Here is a 24,352-nt window from a genome sequence, read left to right as displayed (position 1 = left end):
AACTCCCAAGAAACAGAAGTCCAGGACCAGATGGCTTCATGGGTGAATTCTACCAAACATTTACAGAAGAGTTAATGCCTATCCTTTTAAAACTATTCCAAAAGGTTGCAGAGGAAGTAACACTTCTGAACCCATCCTATAAGGCAAGCATCACCCTGATATCAAAACCAGATAAAGATATGACAGAAAAAGAAAATTACAGGCCAATATCACTGCTGAACATAGATGCAAAAATCCTCAACCAAATACTAGCAAACCAAATACAATAACACATTAAAAGGATCATATACCATGATCAAGTTGGATTTACCCCAGGGATGGAAGGACTTTTCAATATCTTCAGATTACTCAATGTGATATACCACATTAATAAACTGAAGAATAAAAATCATATGATCATCTCAATAGATGCAGGAAAAGCTTTTGACAAAATTCAACATCCATTTATGATATTTTTCTCAAGAAAGTGGGCATAGAGTAGGGAACATATCTCAACATAATGAAGGTCATTCATGACAAACCCACAGTTAACATCATACTCAACAGTGAAAAGCTGAAAGGATTTCCTCTAAGATCAGGTACAAGACAGGGATGTCCACTCTTGCCATTTTTATTCAATATAGTATTGGAAGTCCTAATCACAGCAGTCAGACAAGAAAAAGAAATAAAAGGAATCCAAATTTGAAAGGAAAAAGTAAAACTGTCACTCTGTAGATCACATAGTACTATACATAGAAAATCCTAAAGACACCACCAGAAAACTACTAGAGCTCATCAGTGAATTTGGTAAAGTTGCAGGATACAAAATTAATGTACAGAAATCTGTTGCATTTCTATACATTAACAATGAACTATCAGAAAAAGAAATTAAGGAAATAATCCCATTTACAGTTGCATCAAAAAGAACAAAATACCTAGGAATAAACCTACCTAAGGAGATAAAAGACCTGCAGTTGGAAAACTATAAGACACTGACAAAAGAAAATGAAGATGACACAAACAGATGGAAAGATATACTGTGTTCTTGGACTGGAAGAATTAATATTCTTAAAATGACCATACTACCCAAGGCAATCTACAGATTCAATGCAATCCCTATCAAAATATCAATGGCATTTTTCACAGAACTAGAATAAATAATTCTTAAATTTATATGGAGGGAATTCCCTGGAGATCCAGTGGTTAGGACTCTGTGCTTTCACTGCCAAGGGCCCGAGTTCAATGCCTGGTAGGGGAACTAAGATCCCACGAGCCGTGCAGTGTGTCCAAAAAAAATTAAATTTTTATGGAAACACAAAAGAGCCCGAATAGCCAAAACAATCTTGAGAAAGAACAGAAGTGGAGGAATCATGCTCCCTGACTTCAGACTATACTACAAAGCTACAGTCATTAACACAGTATGGTATTGGCACAAAAACAGACACAAAGATCAATGGAATATAACAGAGAATGCAGAAATAAATCCACACACTTATGGCCAATTAATCTATGACAAATGAGGCAAGAATATATAATGGAGAAGATAGTCTCTTCAAAAACTGGTGCTGAGAAAACTGGACAGCTACATGTAAAAGCATGAAATAAGAACATTTTCTCACACTACATACAAAAATAAATTCAAAATGGATTAAAGACCTAAATGTAAGACTAGAAACGAAACTCCTAGAGGAAAACAGACCACACTCTTTGATATAAATTGCAGCCATATGTTTTTAGATTTATCTCCTAAAGCAAAGGAAATAAAAGCAAAAATAAACAAATGGAGCCTAATTAAACTTAAAAGCTTTTGCACAGCAAAGGAAACCATCAACAAAATAAGAAGACAAACTACTGAATGGGAGAAAATATTTGCAAATGATATGACCAATAGGGGGTTAATATCCCAAATATATAAATGCTCATACAACTCAATATTAAAAAAAAAAACCTGATTAAAAAATGGGCATAAGACCTGAATAGACTTTTTTCCGAAGAGGAAATGCAGATGGCCAACAGGCACATGAAAAGATGTTCAAAATTGCTAATCATTAGGGAAATGAAATCAAAACCACAATGAGATATCACCTCACACCTGTCACAATGGCCATCATCAAACAGAACACAAATAGCAGATGCTAGTGAGGATGTGGAGAAAAGGGAACCCTCATACAATGTTGGTGGGAATGTGAATTCGTGCAGCCACTGTGCAAAACAGTATGGAGGTTTTGCAAAAAACTAAAAATAGAACTATAATGTGGCTCAGCAATTCCACTCCTGGGTATATATCTGAAGAAAACAAAAACACTAATTTGAAAAGTTACATGTATCCAGTGTTCATACCAGCATTATTTACAATAGTCAAGATATGGAAGCAACCTAAGTGTCCATCAACAGATGAATGGATATAGAAGACATGATATATATATATATATATATATATATATATATATATATAATTGTGTGTGTGTGTGTGTATATATATATATATATATATATACACACACACACAATGGAATGGTACTCAGGCATAAAAAAGAAGGAAATTTTGCCATTTGCAACAACGTGCATGGACTTGGATGGTATTATGCTAAGTGAAATAAGTTGGACAGAGAAAGACAAATGCTGCATGATATCACTTATATGTGGAATGTAAAAAATAAACTAGTGAATATAACAAAAAAGAAACAGACTTATAGATTTAGAGAACAAACTAGTGGTTACCAATGGGGAGAGGGAAGGGGGGAGGGGCAATTTAGAGGTAGGGGATTAAGAGGTACAAACTATTATGTATAAAATAAGCTATAAGGACACAGAGAATATAGCCAATATTTTATAATAACTATAAATGGAGTATAACCTTTAAAAATTGTGAATCACTATACTGTATACGTGTAACTTACATAATACTATATATTGACTATACTTTAATTTTTAAAAAGTAACAATTTTTCTTGGCAATGGCTTAAGAAAAATGTCACCCATCAGTCTGCATGAAGGAAACATTGTGTAGTGGACTGAAATGTCTTCAACAACATCAAGAGAACTTCCAGGGGTATGTAATCCCTAGAAAGCAGCTTGTGCTGAAAAGTGACTAAAAGGACAAAAACGAATCAAGTCTAAATGTGAGAGTGGGAGTCTAGATGTAAAAGGCAACTTGATAGTTCGAGAAGAATAGAAAAGATATGAAAAAGCCATTTAAAAAAATGTCACAGATTTTACAAAGAGATGAAGTTAAAACCTAGATGAAATTATGCAGCATAGATATGTCCCAGACCCTGTTAACGTGACTTTACGACTTCATTCTGTAGCAAAAATACAATGAACCAAGATCAGGGTTGGAGATTATATATAAAGTCAAGAGGTGAGAAGATTCTGGAATAACAATATAAGGTCAGGAAACTTTATAACTCTTACATTACTCGCACACAAATCCACAGTCAAAAAATTATTAATTCATTGATAATAAAGAAGGTAGTTCTTGAAATGATTGATCATGCCCACCTGGGCCAGGCAAGGTGAGAAGTCAAATGAAGTCATAAGGGGTTCATGGATTCTAAAGTAAGAGGAATCAAATTTGTAGCATCTCAGGTGAGGTATAAAGAAATAAAAGAAGTAGAAGGTAGTGAGGCTGTGGTCAAAGACAAGGGTTTCAGCTTCTAGATTACCAACACTGACCAGTTCCAACAGAGACGAGAAGCAGTACAGTGTGGAAGGAATCATATGGAATTGGAAGTCAGTAGGTCTGAGTTCAAAACCTGGCTTTATGACCAAAGAGCATATTAAGGGTATTTAAAAACATCTGAAAAGTAAAAAGATTGGAAAAAAACCTAATCCCCATGTCTTTTCTAGCTATAAAATTAAGTTTTATAACTAAGCTTTTCTCTAACTACACTGACATCTTAGAAATAGTGGGGGAATTAAAAAGAAAAATCCATTAAAAACACAAGTTTTGTTTTGCATAACAAATTTTTTTTTCATAAGACAACATATAAAAGACTGCAAGGCAGATGACTTCAGAAGAAACAGTGTCCTTATATTTATCGTAAATACATCTGACTACTAATTAATGAATGCAGATAAAATATCTATGGGTTTATTAAATATATTTATTTTTCAAGTTGAAATGGTAATATGTACATTAAACTCCAAAATCTTAAACATTTCTCTGCCAGATGGGTAAGATTTATATTTGGAAAATTAACGATATTTTCCAGGAAAACTGGATTTCTTTTAAACATTGCAGTAAGCATTTTGTACTACTGAAACACTTGCTCAAACATGCTTCAAATACTTTACATATCAGTAACTAGAAAATAACTAGGGATTGTGAAATTGAGTGATATATTTTAGTTTTGTTTTTCCCTTTAGTAATTCTTTACTGGCTTACCACACACATTCCTAGATGGTTTATCATTTAAAATTGTTTATGTTTTCTTTCTTAATTGTTGTGCTTTCTGACAACAAAAATAAAATATGCTGTTGTCTTGGGGAAAAAAGAACAATAAAACCTCAAACCTTAAACATTACAGAAATGTACAAGTTATAAATCTCCTATAATTTCATCTCCTATAACTACTGTTTAGGTTTTAGTACATATCTACTAAAAGTAAAGATTTACTTTTACCCTAATTTTTTCTAAAGAATAGAGCTTGATAGGCAATCTTAGAAAAGCAGAATATAAAAACAGAGGGGAAAAGAATGGAAAAGAAGAGAACTGAAATAAGTTGAGCACCAGCTGTGCCGGGTACCAGCTAGTTGCTCCATATCAATTACCTCATTTTAGCTCCTTGGGAACCCTGAAATTTTTTTTTCCCAATCCAAAAGGCACACAGGTCACACAAGGTCAATTTCCTGGCTTTGATAATATACTCTAGCTGTGTGAGATCTCTTTGGGGAATCTGGATGATGGATACACAGGCCCCTCTACTATTTTTACAACTTCTTGTGAGTCTTCAATGATTTCCAAATAAAAAGTTACAATAAAAACTGAGGCACAGAAAGGGGTTAAGGTCATACTGGTAGAGAATAAAAATTAAGCATAAATAAATGAGATGGAAATAGTACCTTAGTGATTAATTAAAATCAATTCTTTTAACATAGATTCATTCAGAAACATGTAACTACCTGCAGAAATGAATAAGATGCATTTACTGCTTTATAGGATCTCTTAGTCTAGGTCCTCATTTATTGAGCATCTACCATATAGACTCTAGAAACAAAGGTAAGAAAAAAATTAATTAAAGGTATAATCCTTACCCTCAAAGGAAAAATAAAAAGCTTTCAATCATATCCCTAGGAATATATACAGTGGAGCACATACATATACACATCCAGGGACTGACTTTCCAATTTGTGAAGTGCCTTCATGAAAAAACATAGTCTAATTTCCTACTTATTTATGAAATTTAAAAAATGAGACAGAACTATTGACTAGAATTAAATTCTAAAGTTTCACAGCTTTTAATGCCAGTCCACAGTGGGAATGTTTTCCTTCTTTGACTACTCTCTTAGTTTTATTGTATGATATACTTTAGCATTTGGGTATATATTGTTCTCTGCTGTTACCCGAGTATCTTTTCTCTCCATCTGTATTTTGAGCTCATTAAGAGCTGTTTTTCCTTCTAACCCCATGTTTCAGAGCACATAGTTGGTAATAAATAAATGCCAGTTGACTTGTACTTTGTCAACTGTATGTTACTTCCATAAAAAATTAGCTACACATATCTATATGAGACAGAAATTGATTAACTTTGATTTAACTAATAATTATGGGATTACTGGGTATAAAGTAGAAGACATTTTACTAGCTACTATATAACCCTAAAACATAAAAGATAATGATATATGTAACAAATTAGCATTGCCTCCACAGAACTTAAGTTAGATGATTCCTGTTTGGCAACTTTAATCCTATAAGAAACGTTTTTCTAACATGAGATTAAATATAAAAAGGGAATAACTACTTGGAACTTACCTGCCGTTACTTTCAGCATATTTAATATTTAATTTCAGCATATTTAAACATCTTGGTAGACAACACATAACTAAGGAGATTTAGGTCTGAATTTTTCCTTCCTTGCTTAAGTAATGAATGTAAAAGTACTGTAGTTATATTGATAGAACACATAAAGAACGCTGACTTATTCAAAGATAGGCTCCAAAAATATTAATGAACCAAAGAAATAGATAAAATATAGACCAGATCCTGCTGTTTTAAGGTATACGCTTTTCTAATTTTTCCAGGTTATAAATTAGCAATATTTAATTTTCCTATTCTATATTTAACAGTTATAATTCAGAATTCATCCATGCCATTAACAAAAAGTTACATACGCACACATACATATAATTACATATACATAATTTAAATACCCAAACTGACTTTTCTATGAAAAATTTTCTGTCTTGATGGTGCATGTGCTCATACGTCTTTATATTACATTTGAACTTTCAATTGATATAGTAGTACTTTGAATTATGACAGCAATGCAATATATAATGTTATTTTCCTCCTGTCCTCTTCCTGTGTGAAAAGAACATGAAACCCAGAAGCTTAGCACATGAATTTAGAACAGCTCTTCCTGCCCTAAAACATCTTAGCATTCTGAGAAAACTAATGAACCCAGAAAATTTTCTCCTAAGAAGGAAGATTCAGGGAACTGTAAATCATTCACATCAATATCAGATTACTAAGGGCCAAATAAATGTCTTGTCCAAAGGCATACAGGTAAAGAGAGGAGAACTGAAGTACTTTCTTCATTCCCACCATACTCCTCCAATCCTAGGCCTCACTATGCTCAGTGGAGGAGGGTTATAGCTCTGATTTGTTTGTACTCTTTATAAAGATTACACTGTGTACATTTACACAGGGCAAGGTTACATTAATCTCATACAAACTCTTTTGAAGCCTCAAAAGAGTCTTTTGGAATTCTGTCCTCTCTGAGCTTATAATAATCAAATACAAAATTCTTTATCAGATAGGGAAAAAAATGAAAATGAACCAGAAGAAAGAGCAAGAACGTGGATAAGCTAAATATGTTTAGTAGCTGAAAAATTTCTTTGAAGAAAACAGCAACATGCATGTAAATTCCCAAATCCTTTTAAAGTAGTAAATCAGGTGATTAGACCCAGCCTTTTATAGGTGGGCAGATACCTATGCCCGAATATCTGCAGGACTTATTTCTAAAAGTTGTGAGTGGTAATGTTAGTTTTGAATATAGGGGAGGAATGGGGATGGGGTGGGCTCCTTCAGTGCTCTGGGGGAACATCTACTTAGTACGTGTATCCCAAATCAGACATACTCAAGTTTTTATAAACAGGGCTTCCAATACCTCTTTAGGGTGGAAAACTATGTTATCTAGTTTGAAATCTCCATGAATCAAATTTTCTTCATTGTCATTATCTGGCAAGTTTTTCATTAGCCAGTCAGATAGTTGGTTCATGGCAGGGATGTCCTGATGAGCTGCAGCTTGATATTGCTTTGTCCAGGTTGACACCTAAAGATAAATAAATTTAAAAAATGACAGAGCTGAAAGTGGAATATAAGATTCAGCAATTCTAAAATTAAAACAAAATTCAATTATATCAAATTTTGTTTTAGTGTTAAATGCTCAGGACAAATGCCGTGATACTCATATTAGCCTAAAAAACTCATATCAGCCTGAAAACTTCAACATTTAAGTTTCTCTTCCATCTATTTTCATTTTACTTACCTAGACTTTTATCAGGAAAAAAAATACTGGCCTAGGAATCAAGAGACGTGGGTTCTAGTCTTTATTCAGCAAATATTTTGTGGCAGGAGAAAAAAAAAAGAACACACACAAACACACATACGTACATACCAAAAAATAGACAAAGAAAATTTCTGGAAGGGTCACAAGAAACAAGTAATCCCTGAAAAATGTAATATAAGGACTAGAAGAAGATCTTTATTTTTCATTTTAATCCCCTTTCTTATTACCCATAGAATTTTCTAAAGAATCTTCAAAAATATATTACAGATATGAAAAATGAAAAGATTTTTTAAATTGTTCTTAGAATTGAATGCAAATAAGACAACCTATTGTCAAAGTCCTCCATCAACTGAAATAATATTATTTATCTACTTATATCTCTCTCCCCACTTTCTAAGGTATCTCTGTTCAATTTAGTACAGTAAAGATCTTCGTCTTTGGAATCTCAGAGAGTTGGGTTGAAATTATGTCTAAGCCACTTATTTGTATATTACTTAATACCTGCAAGCCTCAGTTTCCTCATCTGCAAAATGGGGGTAGTAATACCTATGTATTAGGGTTGTTACAAAGATTAAAAAACACTAGGTCTAACAACTCACCTAGCATGGGAGCTGGCACGTAATGAGTATTCCCTAAAACTTAGTTCCCGTTTCTCTCCCTTCTGCCCCCTCAAAAAGACATACAAAGGGAAACAGCCCCATACATATCTGGTCTTGCTGTTTCTTTGATTTGAAATGCTCACCATCTCTTCCCTATTGCTCTAGATTTTATCCTTCCTTAAATACACAGTACAAGACATATCTTTCCCGGGAAGCTTTCCCCAACCTAAACAAGGGCATACTGATATCTATCCTCTGAATGGAACAGTTTTCATGATGAGTACCAAACAATTTACTACCAGATTACATACTCTTTTATACCATTTTCACGTCTCATGTAAATGAGATTCAGGTATAGATGTCTCAAAAATGACAATAAGTTCCTTTAGGGGAAGAACTTATTTCTATTTTCCTGATACTTAACACAGTATTCAGCACATATTAAACATACATTCATGCTTAATAAATATCTGTTAAACTAATTTAAAAAGGGAAAATTGTATAGAAAATATATTGGTAAATTAAGTGAAGAGATAGAAACAGCTTTAAATCTGCATTTATGTACATGCTGTTACAGAAGCTTTTGCTGAACAAAATCTGATCTAAAAATACAAAATTGTTTTATGTTTAAAACAAGTCAATCTGACGGCTGATATTAAAAGTTATAGCCAAGTTTCAGAAAAGTATAAAATAATAGGTTTTTATTTTAACTAATATTATTTCCAACAACTTGAGAAAAGGAGCACTTTGTGTGGATGCGTTACCTGTCTTTTGCAGTACCCAGCACCTCTACCATATTCTTCCAGCTGCAGTGACTGTATATTCAAGGAATGTAACTGAGCCAAGGTTTCTATCATGGCCACATATATGGCTGAGCGTTCTGCTGGGCTAACTTCAGGAATTGTGAAATCATGAAAGATTCGGCCCTATGGAAGCAATTACAACAGATAATATAAAACAAAATAAATCTTTTCATACCAATTATTTGCTGTGTCATCATCCCCTGTTGCCTACAAAAAAGATCAGGATACAGTCTTACAACCAAAACCAATTCTTTGCAGAATGCGCTAGAAAAACTGTCATTTGTGAAACATGTTTAACATAAGAGTGTACATGCCAAAGGAAAAATACAAGGATACACCAAGATGAACTTAAAGGACAAAAACTAATATCAAGTAACATCTTACCGAAAAAAAACCCTTAAAACAATTTGGATTTATTTTTAATGGATTGATGTCCTATTTGGAGTAGTTTTTTCCCCTACTATTTGGACGGTTTAGTTATTGCCATTACATATAGCTCTTTACTGACACCTAGAGGAAGACTAAGCCAATACGCCCTAATTACTAAATTTGTTCCTAGTTTACTTCAACCTGCTCAAACTGTGTGTGCTCAAAATAAAACGAAAGTTTAATACAACACAGGGAATAGAGCCAGTATTTTATAATAACTGTAAGTGGAGTATAACCTTTAAAAATTGTGAATCACTATGTAATACACCTGTAACTTATATAATATTGTGCCTCAACTATATCTCAATAAAAAAATTTAAAAAACAAAAACAAAACAAAACTTCCATAGAGAACCAATCTTGCTGACACCTTGATTTCAAACTTCTAGCCTCCAGAACTGAGAGAATAAATTTCTGTTGTTTTAAGAAAAAGAAAAAAGTTTAAGCCCTTGCAAAGCAAACTAATTACCTACAATGTAGACTAATATACTATCACTTATTAACATCTAATTTCGCAATTAAAAATAAAAGCAACAAAAAGTACAATTAAGTGTTAATTTACCTGTACATGTTCCATCACATAAAATTCTGTTCCAATGACACAAGCATCACTGCAGTACAATAAAGGTTTGGGAACGGGGAATCCAATTGAAAACAAAGTTTTCTGGACTTTAAATTCTCTATCAATCTAAATAGGACGATAGATAATTAAAAATCAGAAATACAGAAATTTAATAATTACTTGTGAACTAACATTAAGGTTAGAAATTAATTTTAAAACAGTATCAACAAATAACCCAGAGGATAATAATTTCCTTAGTATTTTCCTTAAAAGTAGTCTTAGTGTGAGAGATTGGTTCAAGATGGCAGAGTAGAAGGACGTGCTATCACTCCCTCTTACAAGAACACCAGAATCACAACTAACTGCTGAACAATCATTGACAGGAAGACACTGGAACTCACCAAAAAAGATACCCCATGTCCAAAGACAAAGGAGAAGGCACAATGGGATGGTAGGAGGGGCGCAATCATGATAAAATCAAATCCCATAACTGTGGGGTGGGTGACTCACAAACTGGAGAACACTTATGCCACAGAAGTCCACCCATTGGAGTGAAGGTTCTAAGCCCCACGTCAGGCTTCCCAATCTGGGGGTCTGGCAACGGGAGGAGGAACTCCTAGAGAATCAGACTTTGAAGGCTAGTGGGATTTGACTGCAGGACTTCGACAGGACCGGGGGAAACAGAGACTCCACTCTTGAAGGGCACACACAAAGTAGTGTGCTCATTGGGACCGAGGGGAAGGAGCTGTGACCCCATAGGAGACTGGACCAGCCTGATAGTGCTAGAGGGTCTCCTGCAGAGGTGGGGGGTGGCTGTGTGTCACCGTGAGGACAGTGTCACCGTGAGGACAAGGACACTGGCAACAGAAGTTCTGGGAAGTATTCTTTGGCGTGAGCCCCCCCAGAGTCTGCCATTAGCCCCACCAAAGAGCCCGGGTAGGCTCCAGTGTTGGGTCGCCTCAGGCCAAACAACCAATAGGGAGGGAACCCAGTCCCACCCATCAGCAGACAACTGGATTAAAGTTTTACTGAGCTCTGCCCACCAGAGAAACACCCAGCTCTACCCATCACCAGTTCCTCCAATCAGGAAACTTGCACAACCCTCTTAGATAGCCTCATCCACCAGAGGGCAGACAGCAGAAGTGAGAAGAACTACAATCCTGCAGCCTGTAGAACAAAAACCACATTCACAGAAAGATAGACAAGATGAAAAGGCAGAGGGCTATGTACAGATGAAGGAACAAGATAAAACCCCAGAAAAACAACTAAATGAAGTGGAGATAGGAAACCCTCCAGAAAAAGAATTCAGAATAATGATAGTGAAGATGATCCAGGACCTCGGAAAAAGAATGGAGGCAAAGATAGAGAAATTGCAAGAAATGTTTAACAAAGATCTAGAAAAATTAATGAACAAACAAAGAGAGATGAACAACACAATAACTGAAATGAAAAATACACTAGAAGGAATCAATAGCAGAATAACTCAGACAGAAGAACGGATAGGTGACCTGGAAGACAGAATGGAGGAATTCACTGCTGTGGAACAGAATAAAGAAAAGAGGATGAAAAGAAATGAAGACAGCCTAAGAGACATCTGAGACAACATTAAACGCAACAACATTCGCATTATAGGGATCCCAGAAGGAGAAGAGAGAGAGAAAAGACCAGAGAAAATATTTGAAGAGATTATAGCCGAAAACTTCCCTAACATGGGAAAGGAAATAGCCACACAAGTCCAGGAAGCGCAGTGAGTCCCATACAGGATAAACCCAAGGAGAAACACACTGAGACATATAGTAATCAAATTGGCAAAAATTAAAGACAAAGAAAAATTACTGAAAGCAGCAAGGGAAATGTGACAAATAACATACAAGGGAACTCCCATAAAGTTAACAGCTGATTTCTCAGCAGAAACTCTACTACAAGCCAGAAGGGAGTGGCATGATATACTTAAAGTGATGAAAGGGAAGAACCTACAACCAAGATTATTCTAACAGGCAAGGATCTCATCCAGATTCGATGGAGAAATCAAAAGCTTTACAGACAAGCAAAAGCTAAGAGAATTCTGCACCACCAAACCAGCTCTACAACAAATGCTAAGGGAACTTCTCTAAGTGGGACACACAAGAGAAGAAAAGGACCTACAAAAACAAACCCAAAACAATTTAAGAAAATGGTAATACGAACATACATATCGATAATTTCCTTAAACGTGAATAGATTAAATGCTCCAACCAAAAGACACAGGCTAGCTGAATGGATACAAAAACAAGACCCATATATATGCTGTCTACAAGAGACCCACTTCAGACCTAGGGACACATACAGACTGAAAGTGAGGGGATGGAAAAAGATATTCCATGCAAATGGAAATCAAAAGAAAGCTGGAGTAACAATACTCATATCAGATAAAATAGACTTTAAAATAAAGAATGTTACAAGAGGCAAGGAGGGACACTACATAATGATTAAGGGATCAGTCCAAGAAGATATAACAATTATAAACATATATGCACCTCAATACATAAGGCAACTGCAAACAGCTCTAAAAGAGGAAATTGACAGTAACACAATAATAGTGGGGGACTTTAGCACCTCACTTACACCAATGGACAGATCATCCAAACAGAAAATTAATAAGGAAACACAAGCTTTAAATGACACAAGAGTCCAGATAGATTTAATTGATATTTATAGGACATTCCATCCAAAAAAGCAGATTACAATTTCTTCTCAAGTGCACACGGAACATTCTCCAGGATAGATCACATCTTGGGTCACAAATAAAGCCTCAGTAAATTTAAGAAAATTGAAATCATATCAAGCATCTTTTCTGACCACAACACTATGAGATTAGAAATCAATTACAGGGAGAAAAACGTAAAAAGCACAAACACATGGAGGCTAAACAATACATTACTAAATAACTAGGAGACCACTGAGGAAATCTAAGAGGAAATCAAAAAGTACCTAGAGACAAATGACAATGAAAACATGACGATCCAAAACCTAAGGGATGCAGCAAAAGCAGTTCTAAGAGGGAAGTTTATAGTAATAGAAGCCTACCTCAAGAAACAAGAAAAAACTCAAATAAACAATCTAACCTTACACCTAAAGGAACTAGAGAAAGAAGAACAAACAACCCAAAGTTAGCTGAAAGAAAGAAATCATAAAGATCAGAGCAGAAATAAATGAAATAGAAACAAAGAAAACAATAGCAAAGATCAATAAAACTAAAAGCTGGTTCTTTGAGAAGATAAACAAAATTGATAAACCATTAGCCAGACTCATCAAGAGAAAGAGGGCGAGGACTCAAATCAATAAAATTAGAAATGAAAAAGGAGAAGTTACAACAGACACTGCAGAAATACTAAGAGCCTACTACATCCTAAGAGACTACTACAAGCAACTCTATGCCAATAAAATGGACAACCTGGAAGAAATGGACAAATTCTTAGAAAGGTATAACCTTCCAAGACTGAACCAGGAAGAAATAGAAAATATGAACAGACCAATCACAAGTAATGAAATTGAAACTGTGATTAAAAATCTTCCAACAAACAAAAGTCCAGGACCAGATGGCTTCACAGTGAATTCTATCAAACATTTAGAGAAGAGCTAACACCTTTCCTTCTCAAACCCTTCCAAACTACAGCAGAGGGAGGAACTCATTCTACGAGGCCACCATCACCCTGATACCAAAACCAGACAAAGATGTCACCAAGAAAGAAAACTACAGGCCAATATCACTGATGAACATAGATGCAAAAATCCTCAACAAAATACTAGCAAACAAACCAACAACACATTAAAAGGTACATACACCATGATCAAGAGGGATTTATCCCAGGGTTGCAAGGATTCATCAATATATGCAAATCAATCAATGTGATACACCATATTAACAAATAGAAGAAGAAAAACCATATGATCATCTCAATAGATGCAGTAAAAGCTTTTGACAAAATTCAACACCCATTTATGATAAAAACTCTTCAGAAAGTGGGCATAGAGGGAAACTACCTCAACATAATAAAGGCCATATATGAGAAACTGACAGCAAATATCAATGGTGAGAAACTGAAAGCATTTCCTCTAAGATCAGGAACAAGACAAGGATGTCCACTCTCACCACTATTATTCAACATAGTTTTGGAAGTCCTAGCCATGGCAATCAGAGAAGAAAAAGAAATACAAATTGCAAAAGAAGAAGTTAAACTGTCACTGTTTGCAGATGACATGATACTATACATAGCGAATTCTAAAGATACCACCAGAAAACTACTAGAGCTAATCAATGAATTTGGTAAAGTTGCAGGATACAAAATTAATGCACAGAAATCTCTTGCATTCCTATACACTAATGATGAAAAATCTGAAAGAGAAATTAAGGAAACACTCCCATTTACCACTGGCACAAAAAGAATAAAATACTTAGGAATAAACCTACCTAGGGAGACAAAAGCCCTGTAGGCAGAAAACTATAAGACACTTGTGAAAGAAATTAAAGGTGATACCAACAGATATACCATGGAGAGATATACCATGTTCTTGGATTGGAAGAATCAACATTGTGAAAATGACTATACTACCCAAAGCAATCTACAGATTCAGTGCAATCCCTATCAAATTACCAATGGCATTTTTTACAGAACTAGGACAAAAAATCTTAAAATTTGTATGGAGACACAAAAGACCCCAAATAGCCAAAGCAGTCTTGAGGGAAAGAAACAGAGCTTGAGGAATCAGTCTCCCTGACTTCATACTATACTACAAAGCTACAGTAATGAACACAATATGGTACTTGCACAAAAACAGAAATATAGATCAATGGAATAGGATAGAAAGCCCAGAGATAAACCCATGCACCTATGGTCAACTAATCTATGACAAAGGAGGCAAGAATATACTATGGAGAAAAGACAATCTCTTCAATAAGCGGTGCTGGGAAAACTGGACAGCTACGTGTAAAAGAATGAAATTAGAACACTCCCTAACACCATACACAAAAATAAACTCAAAATGAATTAGAGACCTAAATGTAAGACCAGACACTATAAAACTCTTAGGGGAAAACATAGGAAGAACACTCTTTGACACAAATCACAGCAAGATCTTTTTTGATCCACCTCCTAGAGTAATGGAAATAAAAACAAAAATAAACAAATGGAACCTAATGAAACTTAAAAACTTTAGCAAAGCAAAGGAAACTACAAACAAGACGAAAAGACAAACATCAGAATGGGAGAAAATATTTGCAAATGAATCAATGGACAAAGGATTAATCTCCAAAATATATAAACAGCTCATGCAGCTCAATATTATAAAAACAAACAACCCAATCAAAAAATGGGCAGAAGACCTAAATAGACATTTCTCCAAAGAGGACATACAGATGGCCAAAGAGCACATGAAAAGCTGCTCAACATCACTAATTATTAGAGAAATGCAAATCAAAACTACAATGAGGTATCACCTCACGCCAGTTAGAATGGGCATCATCAGAAAATCTACAAACAACAAACTCTGGCACTGTTGGTGGGAATGTAAACTGATACAGCCACTATGGAGAACAGTATGGAGGTTCCTTAAAAAACTAAAAAGAGAATTACCATATGACCCAGCAATCCCACTCCTGGGCATATACCTGGAGAAAACCATAATTCAAAAAGACACATGCATCCTAATGTTCATTGCTGTGGTATTTACAATAGCCAGGTAATGGAAACAACCTAAATGCCCATCGACAGACGAATGGATAAAGAAGATGTGGTACATATATGCAATGGAATATTACTCAGCCATAAAAAGGAATGAAATTGGGTCATTTGTAGAGATGTGGATGAATCTGGAGACTGTCATACAGAGTGAAGTAAGTCAGAAAGAGAAAAATAAGTATCGTATATTAACGCATATACGTGGAACCTAGAAAAATGGTACAGATGAACCAGTTTGCAGGGCAGAAATAGAGACACAGATATAGAGAACTAACGTATGGACACCAAGGGGGGAAAACAGCAGTGGGTGGTGGTGGTGGTGTGATGAATTGGGAGATTGGGATTGATATGTATATACTGGTGTGTATAAAATGGATGACTAATAAGAACCTGCTGTATAAAAAAATAAATAAAATTCAAAAAAAATTGCTTTAAAAAAATAAAGTAGTCTTAGTGTGATTATTACAATTATAAATTAGGCCAGCACTAAAAATTGATCATTTAATTAGGCTAAAAGGATAGGTACATGCATGGGGCTTATTCCTAACTCTGATAATATGAAGGTGACATTTCCTGACCACAATATTTCGCATGTATCATCATAAAAACATCCCTTTTTTTTCTTATCAGTTCCCTGCTTGCTGGCTCACTCTTGCTTTTGCTCTCCAGCCCCCAACCCCCGCAACTCCAGTTTCCCATGGGGGCTCTCTATTCCAACACTCTGGGCACAGTCAAGTACAGAATGCTGGGGAAGGCCAGTGGGTGCCGGTAGAAAGGAAATGCACCCACTCCTTCGGGAGATCAATGGAGGAACTTGTTTCCAAGGCAGGGATGTGGGGATCCTTCCCGGTACCCAGGGCTGCCATGGAGCTCAAGATAACTACTGGGTAAGAAGGCAATGAGAAGCAAGCTGGTACTGAAGCAGGAGCCCAAATAAGACAGGAGAAGAAAAGGGCTTCCTTAACCAGGACAGATGTACAGGCTTATCACTCCGGACCCAGGGACACAGCTTACTGCAGAACTCTGATGCCAACTCATCTACCTGCAAAGTCCACTTCCCCAGACTCAGGCAGTGGTGGCTGACCACTTCTAAGGAGAAGAAACCATGCAGCTCACTTTCACAACAGGGATAAAGCAGCTACTGCTGCAATAACTGCAGCAGGGAAGTGACTAAACCCATAACCAAGGTGAGAGCAGCCAGTGGTGCCAATGGCTATAGAAAGAAGTGTTTATAACCACCTGGTGCTGGGAAAGGGGGGTGGGGTAGAGTGGTGGAGGCTGGTCATAAAGTGGATGGCAGTGTGGGAACACTGCTTTTTTTCCAATGCAGATTTGGAAAAAATGAAGGAAGTTGAAACAAAAGTACTCCAGATCCTTGGGCTGAAAGCATTATGTTATGTTCTGATGTCTTCCAGACATCTAGGTCGTTATCAAGAGGAGACAAACCCAGTTGTTTATTGGGGCATAAATCTCTCCCTACAAGTGGGGATTTTCCTTCAGCCATGCCGTGTTGAGGCTTAATAAAAGTTAGCAAAATTTTTCTATCTTAAGCATCCAAGTCACTTCATTTTCTGGGAATATGATACGGGACTAAGAAGGTCAGAATCTGCATTTTCCGTTACTGTGATATTAAACCCACACTTCAATGGCCCATCTCTAGTCAGCTGGGCCTGGGAAGCACCTGTTATACATGATTATAATAATATTCAAAATATGCATTATGCTTTTAATGTTCTCGTCTCTAAAAATCCATAGATAATATCTGTTTTTCTGAAAACAGAGTCAGTTTTCAACAAAAATCTTTTATAATTCTGTCAATTTAGAGAATACTATAAAAATGATTATTTAAATATTTCTTTTTATCACCAAAAGATCAGGGAATTGTCATATCAAATATATTAAAGTATTCAGTGAGTATATATTGTTATAAGATATAATACCGTACTTTTTAAAACATAATTTAACCAAAGTACAAAATATCTATAAATGAGTAGCAGTGAAAATATTTACTGGGTGACTGTATTTCTAGCTAATTGTATAGGAAGGAATCAAATCCATAAGAGGACTGGGTATTGCTCAGGATTAACAGCCTAAACACAGCCTCAGATTTCAAACTCAAATCCTTAATAAAAACTAAAAGGGGGGGGGATACAATTCAAGTGAAATTTTCATCTAAGAAATAAAATGCATTTTCTATATTTAATAATTGAGATTATTTTTAAAAGCAATTTAAATTGTTTTGTGTGTATAAAATCCATTTATTAGTCAACAAAGAATTTATCATTGCGTTTGTATACCATACCTTATGTGCTTTAGGAAGAAGTGAACCAGGTGGTTTTTTTCTGAGTACATATGCTTGAAAGCCCTTCTGGAGATAAAAGGTTGGATTGGACTGTCCTGATCTAGATAAGAGTAGAGAAAAGGTCAATAACAAAGATATATTTTTCCTTTTCCCCAAATCCTGCTGAAATTTCAAAAGAAAACACAAAATGAAAATGAACCCATTTCAATGCTGGAAAGCCAAGAGGGGTGCTATCAGCAGCTAAGAACATGAGCTTTTGGATGATATACAGCAGATGGTAACACAGTGGCAGCTGGAGAATCTACAACCTACACAGGTAGAAGAGAAGACCACACTTCCTACTTGCAAATTATGAGTTTCATCAGAAGTGCACCTAGAACAATGTCTAGATCTAAGCAAAGAAAGGCTGGGAGAAGAGATTGTAGGTGATCAATCAGAAAATTAATTAAAGGATGCTGGAACAGCTGGATTGGTATTCTGTCATCTGCCATTGGAGAGAGGACTCCAAGTACAGCTCTCTAAAGTGGGAATTCTGATAAGCAAGGTCCTAGAGTGGATATCTGGGCCAGAAAGTGCAACAGTGCCCCAGGTGACTCAGACACCAGGGCACTGGCTTTCTCTGCCCTGTGAACAGAAATTCTCACGTGAACTAAGGAAATATACTCCAGCTACCAAACTTACTCAATCTATACCTTCATCTACACAGCTTTTAAATAATTCAATAGCATGAAAGAGAGGCCTTAAACTAAAAAAAAACAGACGAATTAATCCGAGGTAACAGGTAATAGGGGAAAGTTAAAAACATTTTTTTTTCTGAAGTTTCTCCCTAGGCCTCCAGCCTCCATCTGCAAAGAACAAGAGCAGTCCAGATTGAATGCAGCAGTACGTCCACTGTCTACTTCTAACTCTGATAAGCCAGACCCATCCTCCCCAGCAATCATCTTGGCACCATCTAATCCTGGGTGGGGGGTGCCTTTTAGCATAGGGAAGTGGAGATCATTGCCACAATGGTCAGGAAATGGGACCACTTCAAGCTGTGTTGTCTGTCTTGACATGGGACAATTTATTTGTGATGCTCCAAAGAGTCAAGTTGCAATGAACCTTACAAAGACATTTTTTAATGCCAAATGTCTGATTGGATGCATTTTTGATAATGCAGTCATATATGAAGCACTGGCGTTTTATGATGGTAAATGACCCAGGTGAAATATAAAAGGAAAACTAAAAGCTTCTTATTGAAGGTACAGCTGCCATATGATCTAGCAATTTCACTCCTAGGTATATATCCAAGAGAACTGTCACTCATTCTATGGGACACACCCTATACCTTACCAATAACAACAACTCAAGCACTGCATTATCCTATTTTTTAAGCATTTCTATCTCTGATCATAATTTCCTTTCTTTCATTCCCACTAGTACCTCCATTCCAGTACCATCTTAGGCACTACAACATTCAGGGCAAAAGAGGCTCCAGTAAGCAAGAACAGTCTATAAAAGAGCCACAGGTGCTGGCTACTGGAAGCAGAAGCCACCAAACCAGGGTGTGCATGGAAACAGTAAAAAGGAATCCAAGAGAATCTGGGCAAAGTATCAACAATATCTACTAAAATAACTACTCTTGCTTCAAATTCATGACTATGAACCTCAAAGTGAACACTGCCAGCAATCATAATATACTTCCTTGGCCTGTTCATTCTCCCATGCTCTTGGATGACTATTTTACAATTCCTCCTCTTTCTTCAAACCTACAACACTTTTCCCACCATCTTCACTCTCAGCTGATTACCTAGTTTCCTATTTCACAGAGAAAATAGAAGCAATCAGGTGAGAACTTCCACAAGCTTACACTACCATATCTACTGCATAGAAGCACCTGTACCCATATACTCTTCTTCCCTACAGTCTGTAGAAGAATGTCTACATTCCTATCTAAGGACAATCCCTTCTCTTGTGAATTAGATCCCATCCTACTCTTGTCCACTCAAGGACTTCGTTCTAGCCCTCTCTCCTACACAAATTTTTCTGTCTGTTCTGGATCACTGCCATCAGCATATAAACATGCTGCCTTTTTTTTTTTTTAAAGACTTCTCTTGACCCCACTTCCCCCTCTACGAAAGACATTTATTTCCACCTTTGTAGAAAAATTCAAGAGTTGTTTATATTCCTTGCTCCAATTCCTCTCCTCCTATTTTCTCTTGAACCCATTTCAATCAAGCTTTCATTCCTATCTTTCCACTGAAATTACTTTTTCAAGGTCACTAATACTGCTATGGTATCAGACCATGGTTCTCCCCATCTCTCTGGCCACTCCTTCTGAGACTCCTTTGTAGGTTCTGCCTTAATTCTTTAACTTCTTATATTGGGATGCCTGGGAATAAGTTCATAGACCTTCTGTATCTTCATGTAGACTCATCATCTAGGTAAGATCTCATGGCTTTAAATACCCTCTCTATCTCAATGACTCCCAAATGTAAATTTCTAGTTTAGATCTCTGCCCTGACCTCTGGACCCATATATCTGCCTGCTTACTATACATATCCACTCCAAAAGGCATCTTGAAAGTTAACATTGCAAAACTGAGTTCCTGATATTTGCCTTCCAGTCTGATTGTCTACAGTCATCTCTACTTCATTTCATGATAACTCCATCCTTCCAGTTGCCAAGACAAAAATGGAACACTATTTGTCTCCTCTTCTTTTTCTTTCATACCCCACATCTGATCAGTCAGTAAATTCTTCAAAATAAATCCAGAATATGAGCACTTTGCACCTATCCTACACTACTACCCTGGTCCATACCACTAATTGCTCTGTACTGGGTCATTGCAATACACTCCAAACTGGTCTCCCTGTATTTGCCTCCTTCAGTCAACACAATAGGCAAAGAGATTCTGTTTAAAAACACAAATCAGGGCTTCCCTGGTGGCGCAGTGGTTGAGAGTCCGCCTGCCGATGCAGGGGACACGGGTTCGTGCCCCTGTCTGGGAAGATCCCACATGCCACGGAGCGGCTGGGCCCGTGAGCCATGGCTGCTGAGCCTGCGCGTCGGAGCCTGTGCTCCGCAACGGGAGAGGCCATAACAGTGAAAGGCCCGCGTACTGCAAAAAAAAAAAGACAAATCACTTCCCTCCTCTGCCCCCAAATCCCTAATCTCTCACCATTTCGACTAACGTAAAGGCCAAAACCCTTATAACAGCCAACAGAATTCCTGTTGCCCTTGCTTACACAACTCCAGGCACATTGGCCTGTAGTCTCTCCACCCACTGGAGAGCCCTTGCTCTTGCTGTTCCCTCTGTCTGGAATACTCTTTCCCCATGGCTTACATCCCCATCTCTCTTTGCTGAATGCCACCTTCTCGCTGAGGCCTTTCTTCTCCCTCCTCCTAAACATTTCCTATTCTCCTTTGTTTCTCTCCATGATACACATCACCTTTTTCTACACTGTAATATTTAGAAAGTGATTTTATTTATCATCTCTCTTCTCCAAATAGAATGGAAGTTCCAAAAAGGCAAGATTTTTTTTGTCTGTTATATCCCCAGTGGTTGGAGCAGTGCCAGGCACATATTATGCCCCATAGCTGGAAATCATAAGTTTTGTTCTATCAAGTTATACAATGTCTTCATTATTGTTTAAATCTAAATATTTTTATTTCTAATATGATTTAATTTTTGCAAACTCTAAAAATAAATTTTGCATAGATTAAAAATATTTACAAAATTTGTAAAGCATAAAGAATAACACAACAAACACCAGTGTTCTCACTACCCAGTTTAAGAAAGAAAAAAGTTACTGTATCTCTGAAGCTCTCTTTGTGTTCCTCCCTTCATTTTTTAATTTTTTGGCTGTGCCGTGCTGCTTGAGGGGTCTTAGTTCCCCCACCAGGGATTGACCCTGGCCACTGCAGTGAAAGCGCTGCGTCCTAACCACTGGACCACCAGGGAATTCTCTGTCCCTTCAGAGTAACTACTGTCTTGATTTTTAAATATATCATTCCCTTGAAGTTTATCTCTTTAAACAATATACTGCTTATTTGTCCAGTTTTTGTGTTGTTGTGTATAGATGCATCTGAATCATGTTCACTGCTGTATGGTGTTGCATCACGTGAATATACTACAATTTATTCATCCATTCTACTATTGATGAACATCGTGTTTTATTCCTGTAGTTTTGCTATTACAAACAGTGCAATGAACATTTTTGTAGATTATTTCCTGATACCCTGGTACAAGAATTCCTCAGGAGTATAAAACTAGGAATAGAATTGCTTTGTCATGGGGCTTTGTCTTCCTATCTTCATCTTTACAAGACTGTGCCAAATTGTTTTCCAAGGTAGTTATACTAATTCACACCCTCACCAATAGTGGATGAGTCCCTGTTATCTCATATCCTGCTTGATACTGTCAGATTAAAAAAAAAAAAGTGAATATGATGGTGTGAAATGGTATCTTGTCATTTTAATTTGCATTTCCCCAATTATTACAGTGTAATGAGGTTGAGTATCTTCAAGTCTTTTGCCCATTTTTCTGTTGGGCTATTGTGGTTCTTTATATGTTCTGGATATTAATCTTTTATCCATTATATACACTGAAAATATTTTCTTTTGTTCTTTCACTTTAAGGATTCTTTCACTAAAAATTTATCAGTCATTTCTTTCATGGTTTGTGCTTTTATCTTTTTAAAGATTTTATTCTCTACTCCAAAGTCATAAAGATCTTCTCCTGTATGTCTTCCAAATGTTTATAGTTTTGCCTTTACCATTCCAGTCTGTAGTCCACCTGGAACTGTGTGAGGTAGAGTAAGGGACAGGTCTACTTTCAATTTTTTCATACAGATAATAATTACTGCTGTATAATTTACTGAAAAATCTTTTCTCCCTCCAACCCCACACACACTGATTCTCTGTGCCAGCACTGTCATATGTCAAAGTTCTATAAACATGCGGGTCTTTTTGTGGACTCTATTTTATTGATCTGTTTGTCTATTCTGTGCTAATAATGTGCCATCTTAATTCAAATTTCCCACTTTGTTCTTCTTCAGGAGTGTTTTTGCTTATTCTTAGCCCTTTGCTCTTATACATAAAATTTAGGAGTAATTTTTCAAGTTAGGGAAAAAATTAAGATTTTGATCATCATTGCACTGAATCTATAGATCAGTTGGGAAAAAAGAGAAACGTACAATTCTGAATTCTCCTATTCGTGAACATGGCATCCCTCAATTTACTTAGTTCTTTTTAAGGTCCTAATACAGTTTTATAATTTCCTTTACAAAGGTCTTGCACATACTTTATTCGATTAATATTTGAGAAATTTATATTTCTGTTTCTCTTATTAATTTTATCTTTCTGAAAATTATAATTTTACATTTTTGTTGCTAAAGTCAAGAAATGCAATTGATTTTTGCATACTGAACTTTGATAAACTCCATTATTTTCTGTAGATTATTGGCTCTTTAATCTGTATTTCAATTAGTTTCTAAAATGTATTTATTAGCTATCTTCTCTTGATTTCTAAACTTTTGGCATTTATATTCTGAATTTTTTTTTTAAGAATGACGCTTTAGAATTTCTGAAACTTCCTTTGTGGCCTAACATGTCTTCAATTTTCATAAACTTTTTCATGTGCTTTGGAAATAAATGTGTATTCTCTGTGGAGATAGTTCCACACATATATACTATTTACGCCACAACTAATTCCGTTTATCAAGCACAATTCTGGTTTATTTAACATTCAACTTAATTCAGAATTAACTCTCAGATAATTCTCCAACAACTCTAGGAGAGAAATATTACTATCCCCATTTTGCCAAAGGATGATTCAATGCTCAAAAGAGTTAAATAACTTGTTCAGATTCCCATAGCAAATTTGAACTTTGAGCTGTTAGTTTATAACACAAGGCTTCTAGGCTAGAAACCTCAGCCATATTTTATTCCACCTTCTCCTTCATCCTACAATATCTATTGTGACATGGTGCCTTTTATTTTTATTTTTTTGTTTTTAATTTGGCATAAATGTCAGTGATAAATGCCACTGGTATACAGTTCTGTTACAGTGTTAAGCCATTTCACCTGTATTACTTCATTTAATTATCAGGATCAAGCAGAACAGGCACATATTTATTACAGATTATGAAACTAGTTCTCAGTGAGTTCATGTACCATAGTATTTAAATTCCCAGTCACTAAGTGGCACGTCTAGTTTTCTGGAAGCCAGGACTGCTTCTGTAGCTCT

General features: G+C 36.1%; 1 protein-coding gene across 3 annotated transcripts in view; it reads right to left on the bottom strand.

Annotated features, from left to right (window-relative positions):
• ACAD11 (acyl-CoA dehydrogenase family member 11) overlaps positions 1-24,352 on the bottom strand; it is an 89,070-nt gene that overhangs the window by 63,524 nt on the left and 1,194 nt on the right. For all 3 annotated transcript variants that reach the window (XM_089911145.1, XM_022582507.3, XM_022582508.3), the window contains exons 2-5: positions 18,124-18,223; positions 10,105-10,230; positions 9,076-9,237; positions 7,311-7,475 (exon numbers count right to left, since the gene is read on the bottom strand). In XM_089911145.1, the coding sequence (XP_089767271.1) occupies positions 7,311-7,475; positions 9,076-9,237; positions 10,105-10,230; positions 18,124-18,223 (553 nt within the window). The remainder of the gene's footprint in view (positions 1-7,310; positions 7,476-9,075; positions 9,238-10,104; positions 10,231-18,123; positions 18,224-24,352) is intronic.

The sequence above is a fragment of the Delphinapterus leucas genome, chromosome 4 (assembly GCF_059928025.1).
Source record: "Delphinapterus leucas isolate spDelLeu-1000000601 "Yukka" chromosome 4, BTC_Dleu_Yukka2, whole genome shotgun sequence".
Taxonomy (NCBI): domain Eukaryota; kingdom Metazoa; phylum Chordata; class Mammalia; order Artiodactyla; family Monodontidae; genus Delphinapterus; species Delphinapterus leucas.
Note: the sequence above shows the minus strand (reverse complement) of the source record. Positions and strands in the feature narration are given on the sequence as shown.